The sequence below is a fragment of the Leptopilina heterotoma genome, unplaced genomic scaffold (assembly GCF_015476425.1).
Source record: "Leptopilina heterotoma isolate Lh14 unplaced genomic scaffold, ASM1547642v1 Lhet_36, whole genome shotgun sequence".
NCBI lineage: Eukaryota > Metazoa > Arthropoda > Insecta > Hymenoptera > Figitidae > Leptopilina > Leptopilina heterotoma.
Window position 1 is genome coordinate 2,951,341 of NW_025111040.1, and position 17,913 is coordinate 2,969,253.

At 24.3% G+C, this 17,913-nt stretch overlaps 1 protein-coding gene across 7 annotated transcripts in view; it reads right to left on the minus strand.

Moving 5' to 3' along the window:
* Nucleotides 1-17,913, minus strand: part of LOC122505579 (RNA-binding protein Musashi homolog Rbp6) — a 1,132,030-nt gene that overhangs the window by 661,480 nt on the left and 452,637 nt on the right. For all 7 annotated transcript variants that reach the window (XM_043617295.1, XM_043617293.1, XM_043617298.1 and 4 more), the window contains exon 3: nucleotides 455-536. In XM_043617295.1, the coding sequence (XP_043473230.1) occupies nucleotides 455-536 (82 nt within the window). The remainder of the gene's footprint in view (nucleotides 1-454; nucleotides 537-17,913) is intronic.

The window sequence follows — 17,913 nt, forward strand, 5'->3', positions numbered from 1 at the left end:
ATGATAATGTTTTCACGAAAGTCTGCAGTTAATTTTTCATTATAATTAGCATAATACATAAGACGATTGCATGTGAATGCCATTGCATTTTGAAGTAAACGTGGACAGGTGCACGCGAATGCGGAATTTCATTTGATTGCTGTTAATTTGAAAATTGAATTCTTGTTGCAAGTCAATTATATTACCGCGCATGAAATCGGAAACCGTCAATTTCTGTTAATTGAATATGCAAAACTATTTATTTTTAATCATGAAAAGTGTAAATCTTTATACAGACAGTAAAAAAAAAATAATCACGAAAAAATACTCACTGGAGATCAAAGTTAATTGACTGTTATTATTAACTTTTTTTTTTGCTTTCTTCTTCGTTCTTAATGATTTCATTAAAAATTTTTTGTATTGACTTTTAAATAATATTTTTTGTTTAAAAGAAAAGGAAAGAAAAGAAACTTACCTTGACCGCCGAGTAGTGGGATCTTTCATAACCATAACTTCTGTGATGTCTCCATATTTGGTAAAGTACTCTCTGAGGCTCTCTGTAACAAAAAGTAAATATAATTTTAGAAAATTTTAAATTAAATTCTTTATCCTATTTTTATTTATTAAATTTTATATATTTCTTGTTTTTAGTGTTGCATTCGATCGAGAAATCGCTCGAAAAAAACGAGAAATCTCGTGAAGAAGACAATGAAAACAATTGAATGTGATTTATCATTCAATTTTTTTCATTGCCTTCTTCACGAGATTTCTCGTTTTTTTCGAGCGATTTCTCGATCGAATGCAACACTACTTGTTTTATTTGTTTTTTGATCGTTTGTTTTTGCATTTGTTTTGTATTATTTTTGAGGTTTTCAAATATTCATGATTCTGTTTATTTTTTCTTGTTTTGTTTGTTTATCATTTTTTTAAAATGTTTTTTGAATTTTTTTTTTTTTTGTTTTTTCGTGTTTTGTATTTGTTTTTATTTATTTTTTTATTTGTTTTTTGAGTTTTTTTTGTTTTCTATTTGTTTTTTGAAGTTATTTTTGTGTTGTTTGTTTACTATTTGTTTTTATTGTTTTTTAAGTTTATTATTGGTTTTTGTTCGTTTTCTGTTTATTTTGTATTTGTTTTTTTGTTTTGTTTCGTATTTATTTTCTATTTGATTTTTTGGTTATTTCTCGTTTTGCACGTTTTGCATTTTATTTTTATTTTTTCTTGTTTTGTATTTGCTTTCTGTAGAATTTTTTTAAGGTGTTTCTTGTTTTCTATTGTTTACATTGGTTTCTTGCTTTTTTTCTTGTTTTGTGTTTTTTCTATTTGTTTTATTTTGATAGTTTTGTACTCGTATTTTTGTTTTTTCTTGTTTCGTTTGTATTGAACTTGTTTTTTTATTGTTTTGTATTTGTTTTTTTAAGTTATTCTTGTTTCGATTGTTTTGTATTTGTTTTTTTAAGTTATTCTTGTTTCGATTGTTTTGCATTTTTTTGTTAAAATTTTCTTCTTGTATTTGTTTTCTACTTGTTTTTTTTGCTTTGGTTATTTTTTATTTGTTTTTATTAGTTTTTTATTTGATTTTTCTTGTTTTGTATTTGTTCTTTATTGTTAATCTTGTTTTGTTTGTACAGCATTTGTTTTTTTTATTTTTTTTCTTGTTTTTTATTTATTTGTTTTGTATTATATTTGTATTCCTGTTTTGTTTTTGTTTTCTTTTTTCTTGTTTGGGTTGTTTAACATTTATTTTTTTTAAGTTTTTTCTCGTTTAAAGACTCAAAAGTCTTTTATATTTGCTTTTTCTTGTTTTGTCTTTGTCTTGTATTTCTTTTTTTTTTTTTTGTTAATTTTGTTTTGATTGTTTTGTATTAGTTTTTTTTTGTTTTTTCCTTGTTTTGTTTGTTTTGTATTAGTTTTTTTTTCCTTGTTTTGTTTGTTTTATATTTATTTTTTCTAAGTTATTTTTGTTTTGTTTGTATAGCATTTGATTCTTGTTAAAGTTTTAATTTTTTTTTTCTTGTTTTATACTTGTTTTTTAGTTTGATATTGGTTTTCTATTTTATTTTCTCTTGTTTTGATTGATTGACAGTTATTTTTTTATTTTTTCTTGTTTTGTATTTTTTCTGTTGTTTTTTTGGGGGTTTTTCTTGCTTTGGTTATTTTTTATTTGTTTTTTCTTGTTTTCTGTTGTTTTGTATTTGTTTTGTTTTGATTGTTTTGTATTCGTTTTTTTTTTTTTTTTTTTTTTTGCTTTTTTCTTCTTTTGTTTATTTTGCATAATTGGTTTATTTCTTGTCTTGTTTGGTTTGAATTTGTTTTTTATTGTTTTGTATTCGTTTTTTAAGTTATTCTCGTTTTGTTAGTATTCATTTGTTTCTCATTGGTTTTTGAGTTTTTCAATTTTTTTCTTGTGTTAGTTGTATACGTTTTCTACTTGTTTTTTTTCAATTTTTCATGTATTGGTTAATTTGCATTTGCTTTTTGAATTTCTTTTTTTGCTTTTCTTATTTTGGATTTGTTTTCTCCTTTTTTTTGTTTTTCTCTTATCTTAGTTTGCTTTATATTTAATTTTTTCATTTTCTTTATTTTTTATTTCTTTCCTCTGTTTTTTATTTGTTTTCTTTTGCATACGCAGGTAATTTTAACACGAGAGGAAAAAAAATTACCTCAGTTTTTATTTAAAAAAGCGATTTTCTTCTATTTTACCACTTTTTTTTTTTAATCAGATAAGCTAAATTACACAAACGGAGATCAAAATAGCATATTTCAGAGATAAGAATAAAAAGCGCGCTATGAGGGAGAAGTATTGACCGATTTCACGTGTCACTTTGCAAGTTCTCTACTTTCTTGAGTCTCCCGGTCGTAAAACTCCGAAACGAGGTCTAGGATTTACGGCAAAATTAAACTCCAGTGTCGTTAACGCTCAAGTACCTCAAGTTTTTAACATTTTAATGAATGAAATATTTTTTTCTAAACTCTAATTTGCCATAAATTATATTATATAACCATACGTTTTAATATCCAATAGATATTTTACTCAATTTTTATTCCTTTCATTATTTTCTAATTTTATTTATCCTTAATCTACTTTCTTTATTTTTTTTTACATTTTTTGAGATTGAGGGATAAAATTTTTTTTAGACTTCATTTCTTTTTCAAATATTTAGATCATTCCTAGTGGGCTTCTTTTTTTTATTTCTCATCTAAATATCGCATCGTCGGACCAATTACACACTGAAACTTTTTATAATTGCCGAGGTAAAGCTTCATTTAAAAGTGTATTAAAACTTTGAATTTTTTTCAAAACTACGGGAATCGAATAACAGAAGTCGTGTTCGTTTGCATGTCGCGCATTCTCACGCGATATATCAGCTTGGAGAAGTTTTATCAAAAAGAAAGAAACTGGTATAATCATTTAAAAAAAAAATCGTCAGATTGTAAGAATTCCCGAAAGGAAAGTTTAAAAAAGATTTTTTCTTTATCTTATTTTACTTACTATTTTTTTTCTTTTAACTAACTGTCTAGTATCCATCTTGGACAGTTTTTTCGCTTCTACGTCTAAATTAAAAATTTTATCTCTACTTTGCCTGAAATTTGCTAGAAATTTTAAGACTAAAATTTATTTAAATGTGGGTAAAATATTTTTTGAATATTGGCAAAATTAGTTTTAAATAAAAGATTCAATTTGTTTCAAATTGGAATTGTTTTAAATAAAAATCGAGGAAATTTCTCTAATTGAAAGCTGCATCGAATAAGAAATATCCGACCTCAAATATTTACAGATTTATTTAAAAAATTAATTTCCAGCAACACACAAACAAAAGTAATTGAATAAATATTGATTTCAATTTTTCATGAGGGAATATTCAAATTATAATTTATTGTCAGGGCAAATTGTCTTTTTATACCATATTATAATTCAATTTATTTGAAAAGCCACTTTTTCGTCATTTGAAAAATTAATCCGATTCGAGAATTCGAGTAAAGTCAAGTCACGTTCTCTTCGTAAAATGTTTTATGAGACATAGAACGCAGTAAAGGAGAAATCATGTCATGCAAGGGGATTGTAATGTTTCTTCGCTTATTTGTGAGACCTTTCCATTTTGTCGACAGCTTCCCGGACGATTTCCGTTATAGTGAAACTTTGTGTGACTATACAGAGTATAAAAAAAACCAAACGTGGAAAATTCAGAATTTTGTCTTAATTTCCATTTGTATTTTTTTTTTTTTTTTTTGGCGCAAAGAAAAAAAGAAAATTAAGTTTGATTTATGTTTACAAGTGATATTCTCGTAATAGTTGGATATGGCATATGTAACTAAGCTGGCTTATATCGTTTTCGGTATTATGTCCTCCCTCCTATCTGGTTCCCTCGTCCTTTTCATTAAGCATATCCTGCGTCTCTACTTTAGGATCGTCAAGATGAATCTGGCATTCGGCCAATGTGGCTAGGCTCCAAATTTATCTTATATCTTATACCTAATTATAGGCTGTTTTATACAGATTACTCCATAGAGTTTCTAGCATAACTTTGGTAGTTACTTGCCTATTTCGTGGTGTGGCCTTCGGCAGCGATAAAACAGAATATCTCTCTCTGTCTCGAAAAAAAATACAGCAAAAATGTTTCCCTTATAGTCAGAATTCTCTTCTACGAATAAATAATTCTAATTTTCTTTTCATTTCTAAAACCCACTTTTTGGTTTTATAATTTTTTTCTGATTTTTTTATAAACAAAATATTAACCCTAGGCATATACAAAATATCGAAAACTAAAAAAGTGGATTTTAATACTGATGTAGAACTTGAGAACAGGAGCTAATTTAATCCGTCATTCGGTTAAGTAAGTAGTGTCACTCTTCATAGGTGATGACATTCTGGACGCTCGTTGTCACTCACGATGAACGTAAATCTCTGTGCAACTAACAGCATGTGCCAAAACATTATTCCGTTACGCTTCCCCGTATGTCCATAATTCAAAAAAAAAAAAAAAAAAAATTATTTCCATTTTGATTCCCTGAAATTTTGTAATTTAATTGGGAACTTGTTTTTCGAACTTGTATTCTATCAGTTATGATAAATTTTTTTATATTTTCTGTTTTTCTTGTTTTATATTGATTTACAATGTTTTTTTATTTTTTTTCTTGTTTTTCATTTTTTATTGGTTTGTATTACTTTGATTCTTTTGAATTCGTTTTTTTGTTTTTTATTTGTCTTTTCTTGTTTTGTATTTGTTTTTTTAAGTTATTCTTGTTTTTTTGTATAGCATTTGTTTCTTGTTATTTTTTGAATTCCTCATTTTTTTCTTCTTTTATATTTGTTTCAATTGTTATTCTTTTTTGTTTGAACAGCATTTGTTTCTTGTTTTTTACAATGTTTAATTTTTTAAATTAAAAAAAATTTTTTTTTTTAATTTCATTTTTTTATTAATGTTTTTTGTTTTATATTTGTTTTCCTGTTTTGTTTTCATTTTCTATTTAATTGGAAACTTGTTTTCAAACTTGTATTTTATCCGTTATGATAAATTTTTATCGAAAAAAAATAAAATAAAAAATTAAACTGAATAAAAAAATAAATTAACTAAAAAAAATAATCCTGGGAAGTATATTAAATATAAAAATAATTGAAAGAAAAGTAAAATAAAGGAAATGTAAAATAAAAAATACAGAGTCATGGTTTCTCTAAGGATTGCAAATTGAGACGAAAAAACGTATTTAAAAAGTGTTGCGAAGCAACATTTTTAATACGTTTTTCGTCTCAATTTGATATCCTCAAAAAAAACTGTGGCTAGAAAAAACAAAAAAATAATCGGAGAAAAGAACAAAAAATAAATTAACAAATAATTCAAATAAAAATAAAAAAAATAGAAAAGAAATAGAAAAATTGATCAGCAAAAATTAAAAATAAAAGTTAATATTTAATATAAAGTAAAAAAAATTCAATAAAGAATCGAATTAGCAAAGATGGGAATCTTTTTATTATTGGCCAATTTCATTTTGTTATAAGTATATATATACATGGTTAGAGCAAATACTGGAATGAAGGTTCAATAAAAAAGCGATTTCAAAACTTTTAAAGACTTGAGTTTGTACTTTAAGAAATAGTCAGTGGAATAGCGTATCGTGCTCTAAAGACTATGAAAATGTCGTTAAATCAAAGAGAAATGTTCACTTGGATCACATATAATACGAGATACAGCAAAGTTGCAAATATATCCCATACTCTACCCAAATGCTTTAATTCGTCTCGGGCACGAATTGATGGAAGCAATTTCGTCCTAGACCGTGTACTTTTAAAATGTCTTATTTCGAAATTTATGTCCATCATTTCCTTAATTATTTGCCGAACAACGGAATTTATTCCTCCCTAATTTTCCCTTCTATCCGTTACAATTCGTTTTCTCCACCCGAAAAAGGGGAAAAACGGTATTTTTTAAATTTACAATAATATATAATGCCGGATTTTTTTCTGTTCATTTTCACTCTTTTTCTGTCCATACTTTTATTTATTTTTCAAATTTATTTTTTATCCTTCATCTACTTTTATTTTTTCTCTAGTTTTTTTTATTGTCAGTGTAATATTTTGATTTGTAACTTTCGGTAAAGTTTTATATTTACCAATAAAAAAAAAAATGAATGAAAATTAGGTTCCAAAAATTATATTAAAATAGTTTTTGAAAAAAGTAATTCCGTGAATTACTTTGTTCTAATTTTTCAAGATTCAACTCTTTTCAATATTCAATTAATTTCAATATTATCGAAAATTCAAGTAATAATGATTAAAATTTTTTATAATTATTTTTATCATTTATTTTTTTTTAAATTTATTAATTAAAAATGTTTTTAAAAATATTTTTAAAAAATTTTCTCTTGTAGAAAAGATACCCCCCTTTTTTTCATACCAAAAGAGGACAAAAAATCGATGAGATGTTGGAGAGTGCACGCGAGGCGGACATTAATAATCGCAGGGAGCTAAGTAGTTTGGACCGGAAGTCGCTTCGTTGGCTAAACTGTTCTCTTCAAAAAGTGCCTTTAACGAAGTTTCAAGGAAGGGGAAAATTTTTCTTTCTGAATTTCCTCGCATTAATTCCCGCCAAACGTCAAGCATATCAAGATCAGCCTTTTTGACCTTTAATCTCGATTAAGCGACTCATTTCAAACACCTTCTTAACCAGTTGCCAGATGGGTCAGTGTAACACGATCGGCTTTATCTCTTGTTGAATCGTTTACACATGAGTCTTGCGTGTCACTGTCGTAAGCTAATAAAATAATTACTTCTCGCCAGGGCTATTTATATAGATATATGTGTGTATAATTCGTCGTGTGAAGTTAAATGATTTCCTCACTTTGCGCTTTTTTTTGAAATATTAATTCAAAATTTAGGAAAAAAATTTCTTTAAAAACAAACGAATTAAGAAAACAATAAATATTATGTAATCTATATTAATAATGGTTGTATTCTGGTAAACTGTTTTCTTTTTTGCTTCTTGGCTTTTAAATTAATTCTCCCTTTTTAAATGTTATAAATTTTAAAAATTAATGTACTAAAGATCATTGAATTCTTGCAAAAAGTATTTATCAATAAATTTGAAAATAATTGAATTCATTTTAAGAATTTTATCAACATTTTTTTCAATAATTGAATTATTTCGAGAAAATGTAATTAAAATTCTATTGAAAATAATTTAATTATTGGAAAATAAAGATTTTTATGAAAATTCTTTGAAATAATTCAATTGTTTTGAAGAATTTATTTTGATTTTCATGAAAATAGAGGAGATTTTTTTTAATAAATTTTACTCAAAATTTTGAAAGTAATTGAATTTTATGAAGATATTCTTTTAAGGGCATTTGAACCATGATGACGTCACAGATTTAAAACTAATGCTTTGCACAAACTGTGACGTCATCAAGGTTCAAATCCCCTTAAGTTTTTAAAATAATCGTGTTTATTTTTCTTTGTAATTAATAATTTTCCTATTAAATTATAACTAAATTATTCAAAATTAAATTATTTTAAACAATTTTATCAGAGTTTTTGTAAATAAATACATTTTTTTAAAGAATTTCATTAAATTTCGTAAAAATAATGTTATTTTTGAAAATAGTTTTAATTGGAAATTTATAAAAATAATTTAAATTTATAAAGAATTTTATTAAAAAATTTTGAGAACAATTGAATTGTTTAGAAAAATTTTATTACAATATTTCAAAATAATTGAACCTGTCAGAGAAATTTTATTAAAATTATCTCGAATATAATTGAATTTTTTCCTAGAAATTTTATTAAAATTGTATTCAAAATAATTGAATTTCTCAGAAGAATTTTATAAGTTACAAAAATAATTGAATTCTTATCAAGAATTTTACAAATTTATAAAAATTGAATTGTTTCGAAGAATTTTATTATTTATGAAAATATTTTAATCTTGCGAAATATTAATTTATTTTATTTTACAATTCATAAAAATAATTGAATTGTTTCGAAGAATTCTATATGAATTTTTGAAAATAATTGAATTTTTGAGGTATTTTATTAAAATTTTCAAATAATTGAATTTCTTTGGAGAATTTTGTTAAATTTCTTAAAAATAATTGAATTTTTCAAAGAATTTCATTAAAAGGTCAAAACAATTGAATTCCTGGCAAGAATTTTATTATTTATAAATATAATTGAATTTTTTAGAAAAAATTTATTATCATTTTTGAAAATAATTGAATTTCTGAGATATTTTATTAAAATTTTTGAATTTTTTTAAACAAATTTATTAAAATTTTTGAAAATAATTGAATTTTTGAGGTATTTTATTAAAATTTTTGAATAATTGAATTTCTTTGAAGGATTTCGTTAAATTTTTTAAAAATAATTGAATTTTTCAAAGAATTTCATTAAAAGTTAAAAACAATTGAATTCCTGGCAAGAATTTTATTATTTATAACAATAATTGAATTTTTTAAAAGAAATTTATTAACATTTTTGAAAATAATTGAATTTTTGAGGTATTTTATTAAAATTTTCAAATAATTGAATTTCTTTGGAGAATTTTGTTAAATTTCTTAAAAATAATTGAATTTTTCAAAGAATTTCATTAAAAGGTCAAAACAATTGAATTCCTGGCAAGAATTTTATTATTTATAAATATAATTGAATTTTTTAGAAAAAATTTATTATCATTTTTGAAAATAATTGAATTTCTGAGATATTTTATTAAAATTTTTGAATTTTTTTAAACAAATTTATTAAAATTTTTGAAAATAATTGAATTTTTGAGGTATTTTATTAAAATTTTTGAATAATTGAATTTCTTTGAAGGATTTCGTTAAATTTTTTAAAAATAATTGAATTTTTCAAAGAATTTCATTAAAAGTTAAAAACAATTGAATTCCTGGCAAGAATTTTATTATTTATAACAATAATTGAATTTTTTAAAAGAAATTTATTAACATTTTTGAAAATAATTGAATTTTTGAGGTATTTTATTAAAATTTTTAAATAATTGAATTTTTTAAGGATTTCGTTAAATTTTTAAAAAATAATTGAACTTTTCGAAGAATTTTATTAAAATAATTGAATTTTTTTAAAGAAATTTATTAAAATTTTTGAAAATAATTGAATTTTTGAGGTATTTTATTAAAATTTTTGAATAATTGAATTTTTCGAAGAATTTTATTAAAATAATTGAATTTCTGGCATGAATTTTATTATTTATAAATATAATTGAATTTTTTTAAAGAAATTTATTAAAATTTTTGAATAATTGAATTTTTGAGGTATTTTATTAAAATTTTTGAAAATAATTGAATTTCTTTGAAGGATTTCGTTAAATTTTTTAAATTTAATTGAATTTTTCAAAGAATTTCATTAAAATAATTGAATTCCTGACAGAAATTTTATTATTTATAAATATAATTGAATTTTTTTAAAGAAATTTAATAAATATTTTGAAAATTAATTAAATTTTTTTCAGAATGTTCCTAATGTTTTTAAGAATAATTGATTTTCTAAGAAGAATTTGGTTAAATTTTTTCAAAATAATTTAATTTTTGAAGAATTTTATTAAAATTTTTTGTTTAAATAATTGAATTTTTCGAAATTTTCATAATTTATAAAAATAATTGAATTGTTTCGAAGAATTTTATAATTTATAAAAATAGTTGAATTGTTTCGAAGAATTTTATCAGAATTGTTGAAAATAATTTATTTTTTATTAAAACACTTGAAAATAATTTACTTAAAATAATATTTTTAAAAATAATTGTATTCTTTCGAGACAATTGATTAAAATTGTATTGAAAATAATTTAATTCCTCTAAAACATTTTGTTATTTATAAAAATAATTGAACTGTTTCGAAGAATTCTATCTGAATGTTTGAGGGTAATTGAATTATTTGATGGAATTTTATTAAAAATTTTGAAAATAATAATTTTTTTAAAAGAATTTCATCAAAATTGTCGAAAATAATTGAATTTATATTAAAATTCTTGAATATAATCAAAATTTAATTAAGAATTGAAAGTATTAAACTATTAATTAGCTTGAAAAAGAGTTTTCCCGAAATGTAAGAATTTGTAAAAAAAATACCTATATTGGTTTGAAATAATTTTCATTTATACGGTTATTTTCTTTCAGAGGAAAAATATTTTCCGCCATCGTTTTGCAGATTAAAAAGAGATTGTGGTCACCGGAAGAGTTGCATATACTATAATCGAATAAACTCTCTATATTCGAAAAGCTAAGACGTAAAGCCTGATTCCAGAAATAACACGAACTTTCGGATAATTGTGCATTGACCGAAACTGCGCGCACAGTTCGGAGTATCAGTTATAACTCAATTACCGCATTGTGCGAGGGTGAGAGGAGGAAGAAGAAAAATAATAAAAAAAAGAAGAAGAAGAGGGGAGAGAACGAAAACGAAGCAGTGCAGTGAAATCGGATTAAGAAATCGAGTTGGATATTGCATTTTTGATCAGACGAGCTTACCCGTTTCGAGCAACAGTCATGGTCGTTGGTTTTCGAGCCTAGTCGACTCTTTTCTATTGGATTGAATTATTAAATTCAATTTTTCGAGTACTGAGAGATTTGAATTATTGAAACGGCTTGCCCGAAGTGAGTCTTTGCAATTGCAGCCTCTTTTTCTAGGCCCACCTCCACAATTTTTTTTTTCTATTATCTTTTTGTTTACTTTTCTCTTTCTCTCTTTTCTTTTCTCACACTCCCTTTTCCCTTTTTTCCCCTTCTTCTAGTTACTTACCTAAGTAATTTCATATCGTGCCTTACAACAAAACTGAAGAGTTCTTGCGAGAGGATTTCCGAGGATCCTCGGGTCTTTCAATGAACTGATGCAAAATTCAGACGAGACCTCATTGAATATTCCACCCATGTATATATGGGTAATCCCTTCCCCTCCAAATAGAAATGATTGATAATGCATTTAAAAACTGACAATTTTTCAAAATTCGTTTCATCTCATTATTAATAAAATTTATGATTTTCAATTGTAGCCTATTTTTATTTTATTTTATTTTACTTTATTCTATCCTATTGTATTCTACTGTATTTTATTTTGTTTTATTTTTTGTATTTTGTTTTATTGTATCGTACTGGAAAATATTACGCGGAAAATGTGGTGTTCACTTTTTTTTTATTATTATTACAGTGAAACCTGTAGGAATGCAACTAGATTTTACAAATTTCATTACAGTAAATAATCTTTAAAAAAATTGTTTTATAATTTAATTATGTATAATATTTTTACAATATTCTAAAACTAAGTGAAAATAATTCTTTTTGAATATATTTGAGTACAAATGAATTTTAAAAATAGAGTTGCATTTCGACAGGTTCAACTGTATGCGAATTACAAAATTTTTATATTTTCAAAAATAAACTATAATTTTTTTAATAATTTCAGGTTTGAAATTAAAATTCACTTATTAACTTCTTAATTATTATTTTCTATTAGTTACAAAAGTTTTATAAAATTCTTCGTAGAAATTCAACTATTTTTAAAAATACTAATACAATTTTCATAAAAATTCAATTACTTTAAAAATTTTTAATAAATTTCTTTAAAAAAATTAAATTATATTTATAAATAATAAAATTCTTGACACGAATTCAATTAGCTTCAATTCAATTTTAATAAAAGATCTTGAAAAAGTTGAATTATTTTCAAAATTTTTTTTTAAATTCTCCAAAAGAATTCAATTATTTTTAGAAATTGTAATGAAATTCTCTACACGCATTCAATTATTTTCAGAAATTTTAATAAAATTGTCCACAAGAATTTAATTATTTTCAAAAATATTAATGAAATTCTCCACAAAAAATCAATTATTTTCAAAAATTTTAATAAAATTATTCGAAAAATTCAATTAATTTCAAAAATTTAACCAAATTCTTCGTAGAAATTCAATTATTCTGAAGAACATTAATATCATTCTGAAAAAAAATTTAATTATTTTTAAAAATATTAATTAAATTCTTGTAAAAATTCAATTATATTTATAAATAATAAAATTCTTGCCAGGAATTCAATTATTTTAATGAAATACTCCGAAAAAAACAATTATTTTTAAAAAATGTAACCAAGTCCTTCATAGAAATAATTCAAATATTTTAATAAAATTCTTCAAAAATTCAATTATTTTGAAAATTTTTTTAAAAATTCACCGTAAAAATTTTATTATAATGAAATATTCTTGGCAGGAATTCAATTGTTTTCAATACAATACAGTTTTTCAAAAGAATTCCAATTATTAAAAGAAAATTCAAATTCTTTATGAGAATTAAATTATTTTCAATCCAATTCTACGTGAATTCTTCGAAATAATTTAATTATTTTAAAAACAGTAATAAGTTTCATCGTAGAAATTCAATTATATTTAAAAAAAATAATTCATTTATTTTTATGAATAATAAAATGCTTATATAGAATTCAATTATTTTGAAAAATTTTAATAAAATTTCTGGTAAAAATTCAATAATTTTCCAAAATTTCTATAAATTCCTTCAAAGAATTTGATGGATTTTATAAATTTTAATGAAATTCTTCGAAAGAGTTTAATTATTTTCAAAGAATTTGATAACAATTTATATAACAATAAATTAATTTTTAAATTAAATTAATTTTATATGAATGAATTTATTAAATGATATTAATATTAACATGTTCTGAATTAGATTTTTCGTTTCTTTGAATTTCGCGCCATGTTTCAAGTTTAATTGAGCTACACTAGCGCCCCAACGGAAAAAATGTTGCAACTCAGGTGAGAGATGACATATTAAAAAAAACCAAACTGCCAATTTAATACCTTTACAAAAGGCCGTATTTTGGTTTTTAAATTACAAATCTCTCTCTTTTTCCACAAAATGTTTACTAGAATTTAAAGTAGAAATTCGCAAGAATTTTTCGTAGAAGAAATAAAAAAAAAAAACTCCAAAACAATGGGGTGGTCTCAATCAGTAATCAACTTGTGTCTACTTGAAATTTAACAGAATTTCACCGATTCGAATTGAGAATGTAAAAATTAGAGAAGAAGATTTGTCGTCGTCGAGCGTTGCGTTGGTTCGCTCGAGTGTTTTTCTATTCAGAGGAAGGGTCGCGCATAAAGTTCTATACATACACTCAGTGTTGAATCTCATCCCTATTGCTCTGATCCTCCATCAGGAGGAGGACGAAGTGGAAGAAGAAGAAGGAAAAGAAGTGGAAGAAGAAGAATCGAAAAAAGGATGCCCACCTTCTTCCATTTCAGGCGTCGTTTATTGAAACGAATGATCATGCCCTCTCGTCTATTTTTCTTCTCTTCTTTCTTTACTACTGGCAAGTACTTCTATTTTTATCTCTTCTCTTTAGAATCCACCAGGATTACACATCCCTCAGCAAAATATGCTTCATCCTTAAATCTTAAAGGATCATTTGAATAAATCTAGTGTTACATCGCCAGAATTATTAATACTCTCCGAAACAGCTAAACTCATTTTTTTTTGCCTCTCAGACTGAAGAAGAATTATTGATGACGAAAAAAATTTTGGGATAAAATGAATTCTTGGTCCGATAAAATGTTGAGACAGAAACTGTTAAGACAAAAAAATTTTGAGGAAAAAGAAGTGTTCAGACAACAAATTTTGGGACGAGAAAAAAAGTTGGGACAAAAGAAATGTTTGGCCAAAAAAAGGTTATGACAAAAAATGTTCAGACAACAAAAATTTGGAGCCAAACAAATGTTGGGACAGAAGAATTTTTGGGTTAAAAAATGTTGAGACAAATTACAATTCCTCTTCCAAAATTGTTGGAAGAGGAAAAAAGTTAGGACAAAAGAAATATTAAGACAAAAATTGGGACAAAAGAAATGTTGGGATAAAAGAAATTTTGAGCCAAAGAAATGTTAAAACAAAAAAATTTTGAGGATAAAAAAATGTTGAGACAAACAGTAATTGGATCAGAAAAAAAGTTGGGACAAAAGAAAAGTTCGACCAACAAATTTTAAAACAAAATATATTCAGATAGAAAAATTTCTGAGCCAAAGTAATATTGGGACAAAAGAAATTTTGGGCAAAAAAAAAATGTTGACACAAAACATTGTTCAAACAGAAAAAAAGTTTATTCAAGAAAAATATTGAGACAAAAAAAAATGTTTAGACAAAATAAAATATTGGGACAGAAGAAATCTTGTTTCAAAAAATGTTTGGTTAAAAAATTGTGAGAACAAAAAAATTTGGGACAAAAGAAATGTTCGGCCAACAAATTTTAAAACAAAATATGTTTAGATAAAAAAATTTCTGAGCTTACAAAAAATTGTTGGAACAGAAAAAAAAGTTAAGACAAGAAAAATATTGAGACAAAAAAATGTTTAGACCAAAAAAATATTGGGACAAAAGAAATGTTGTTTCAAAAAATGTATGGTTAAAAAATTGTAGGAACAAAAAAAATTTTGGGACAAAAGAAACGTTCGGTCAAAAAACTGGCAAGATAAAAAATATTCAGACAATAAAAAAAAAATGTTGAGGCAAAATAAATCTAACGACAAAAAAATGTCGAGGAAAAAAAATCCTAAGACAAAAAAACATCTTTGGAAAAAAGAAACGTTGTCCCAAAAAATTTATAAGACAAAAAATGCCAAGACAAAAAATATTAGAACAACAAAAATCTAAGTATAACAAAGAAACAAAAAAAAAGAAAGCAAAAGAGGTTCCATCTCAACAGCATTAAATTTTTGGCATTAGGAGAATATTCTCTGAATGAAAAGTTAAAAGCAATAATATTCTCACAGTGGGTCTGTGCGTGTGGGTCGGAAATAAACAAATAAACATTACTGCTGTCTGAACAACGAGGAACGCAAGAGTGCAAGTTCACTCGCTCATGGGAAACATCTAGTTGCTTTCGTTCGCGTGCCTGTTCTATTTTCATCAGTAGACAGCATTCCAAAAGGAATAGGACAAAAATTTCCTTGAGGCTTTTACAACGAGCCGTTAACCTACGAGTACAAACTTAGTTTTGCGTTCCGTCAGTCGTTAGAGAGTCGTTGCCTCCTCTTTCTTCAATACTTTTTGCTCCTAAAATTTTACCCCCTCCCATTTCAATCTTTACTTCATTTTTTTTTTTTGTAGTGGAAACAAAATTTCCCAACTCTGATTGTTCTAATCCGAAATTAATTCATTAGAAAAAAATTATTTTACTATTGTTGACTATTCTTTCTTTAATAATTTTTACTGCTAGAATTTTTCCCCTCTTTCTTTTATTTCTTTTCTATAATGGAAAAATAATTTCCCAACTCGGGTAATTTTAATCCAAAAACGAAATGCACATAGTCAATAAGTAATAAATATTTTCGTGTATATTTTAATAATTTATTTATTTACATTTTTTGTTTGTTCAAATTATTTATTTAAACGATTTATTCATTCTAATTTTGTATTTTCTCTATATTTATTCAAACGATTTATTTATTCTAATTTTGTATTTGTTCAAAATATTTTTTTAAATTTATTATTTATTCAAATTTTCCATTAATTTGAATGATTTATTTACTCATCTCGATAAATATTTGGAAATAATTTTCTTATATGATTTTTATTTTGCAGGAACAGGGTTGCCACAGGTCAGGGAATTCAGGGAAAAGTCACGAAATTTTATTGAAGTAGTGCAAAAAATTAAATTTGAAGGATTCATAATTACTTTTCATAAATTTTTTAATATAAAAATTTAATTAATTATTGAAAATCATGAATTTATAGAAGAATCATAGTTAAAAACGCTAAAAAATTGGAATTTTAAAGAAGTTACAAATGTTTGCAAAAATTCAATTATGTTCAAAAATTCAAAAAAATTCTTTATGAGAATTCAGTTTTGAGAATCATTCATTTATTTAATAATTTTTTCATTTTTGTATTTAAATAATTCTATTCTAGTAGAATTTTCTAATAAAAATTGTTTTAAAAATGAATTTCAGTTAAAATTTTAGATAATGATTGAATATTAAAATCATTATAGCATAAATTTTTAGAAATAATTGTATTTTAAAAAAGTTTAATTGGATTCTTTTTATATTATTTCAAGTTTTTATTTTCTAAATATTTAATTGAAGAATTTTCGAATAATCAAAATTTAGTAAAATTGAATTGTAAATAAATAGATTTGAAAGTTCTCTAGAAACTTTTGCAAAAATTATTAAAAATTATTGATAATTGTTCATTTATTCCTTTCCAAGAATTTCCATAAAATTTTTGAAATTAATTATGTTTTTCGAAGAATTTACTTAAAATTATATTAAAAATAATTGAAATCCTGTGAAGAATTTAATTATTTAGGAAAATAACTGAATTCTTGCAACGAATTTTATTAAATTTTTTTAATTAATTAAAATCCTATGAAGAATTTTATTATTTATGAAAATAATTGAATTCTTACAATGAATTCTATTACATTTCATTTAAATAATTGAAATCGTGTGACAAATGTTATTATTTATGATAATATTTGAATTTTTACAACGAATTTTATTACATTTTTCAAATAATTGAATTGATGTGAAAAATTGTATTACTTATAAATTTTAATTTTTTTTTAAATCATAATTTCCATGGAAAAAACAATAATGATTAAATATTTATTAAAAAAAAAAATTTATTGATGTTTTTGAATAATTTTCCAATTAAAGAAATTTGTAAATAAATGTCAGAACATTTTTTGAGTATCTGATAATTTTCAGAGTGAATCAAAATATTCCTTAGGGTTAGGAAGAAAGTCAAAATTTTGTCAGGGAATCAGGGAAGAGCAAAATTAATTTTTTTTTGCAACCCTGAGGAAATTTAAATTCAAATTTTGAGTTTCTCCCGCGATCCACCAGAGCGCGCCTCGAAGGAAGTGTTGTACATTAGAGCAGACGACGCCCTGGTCAGTAACTCAATACCATGTCAGCAGAACGTATTGATATCGACAAAAAATGTTTTTTAATAAAGATAAATCGTAATAAACCAAGATCATCATACCAGTTGAGACTGATTGAAAACCTTGGTGACAATCATTGAAAATGATTTGTCGGTGACAAAAATTGAACCTGCAGTATCCACACCAAATAGGTAAGTAAACGCTTTCTCATGGGGTTTTATTTTCTCAAAAAAAAAAAAAAAAAACGAATAAACTCGAGAGGTTGGTTTATTTCAAAGTTGTATATGTACATACAGACACTTACGTTGTATATAGATGGGTGACAGAAGCCAAAGCCTACCTGGCCAAGAGCCAGATCTCTAGGTAATGTTTCCAGTACATAGTAGACGAATAGTGCGACTATATAGTACTCCCCCCCTCTCTCCAGTTAAAAGATGGTTGCCCGCATTGCAGCTATGGCCCACCATTCTAATGATGGCAACCACGCAGGTACAAAATCCACCTTTCACCCTCTCTCTCTCTCTCTCATTCTCTCCTCGATCAACTTGTTAAGA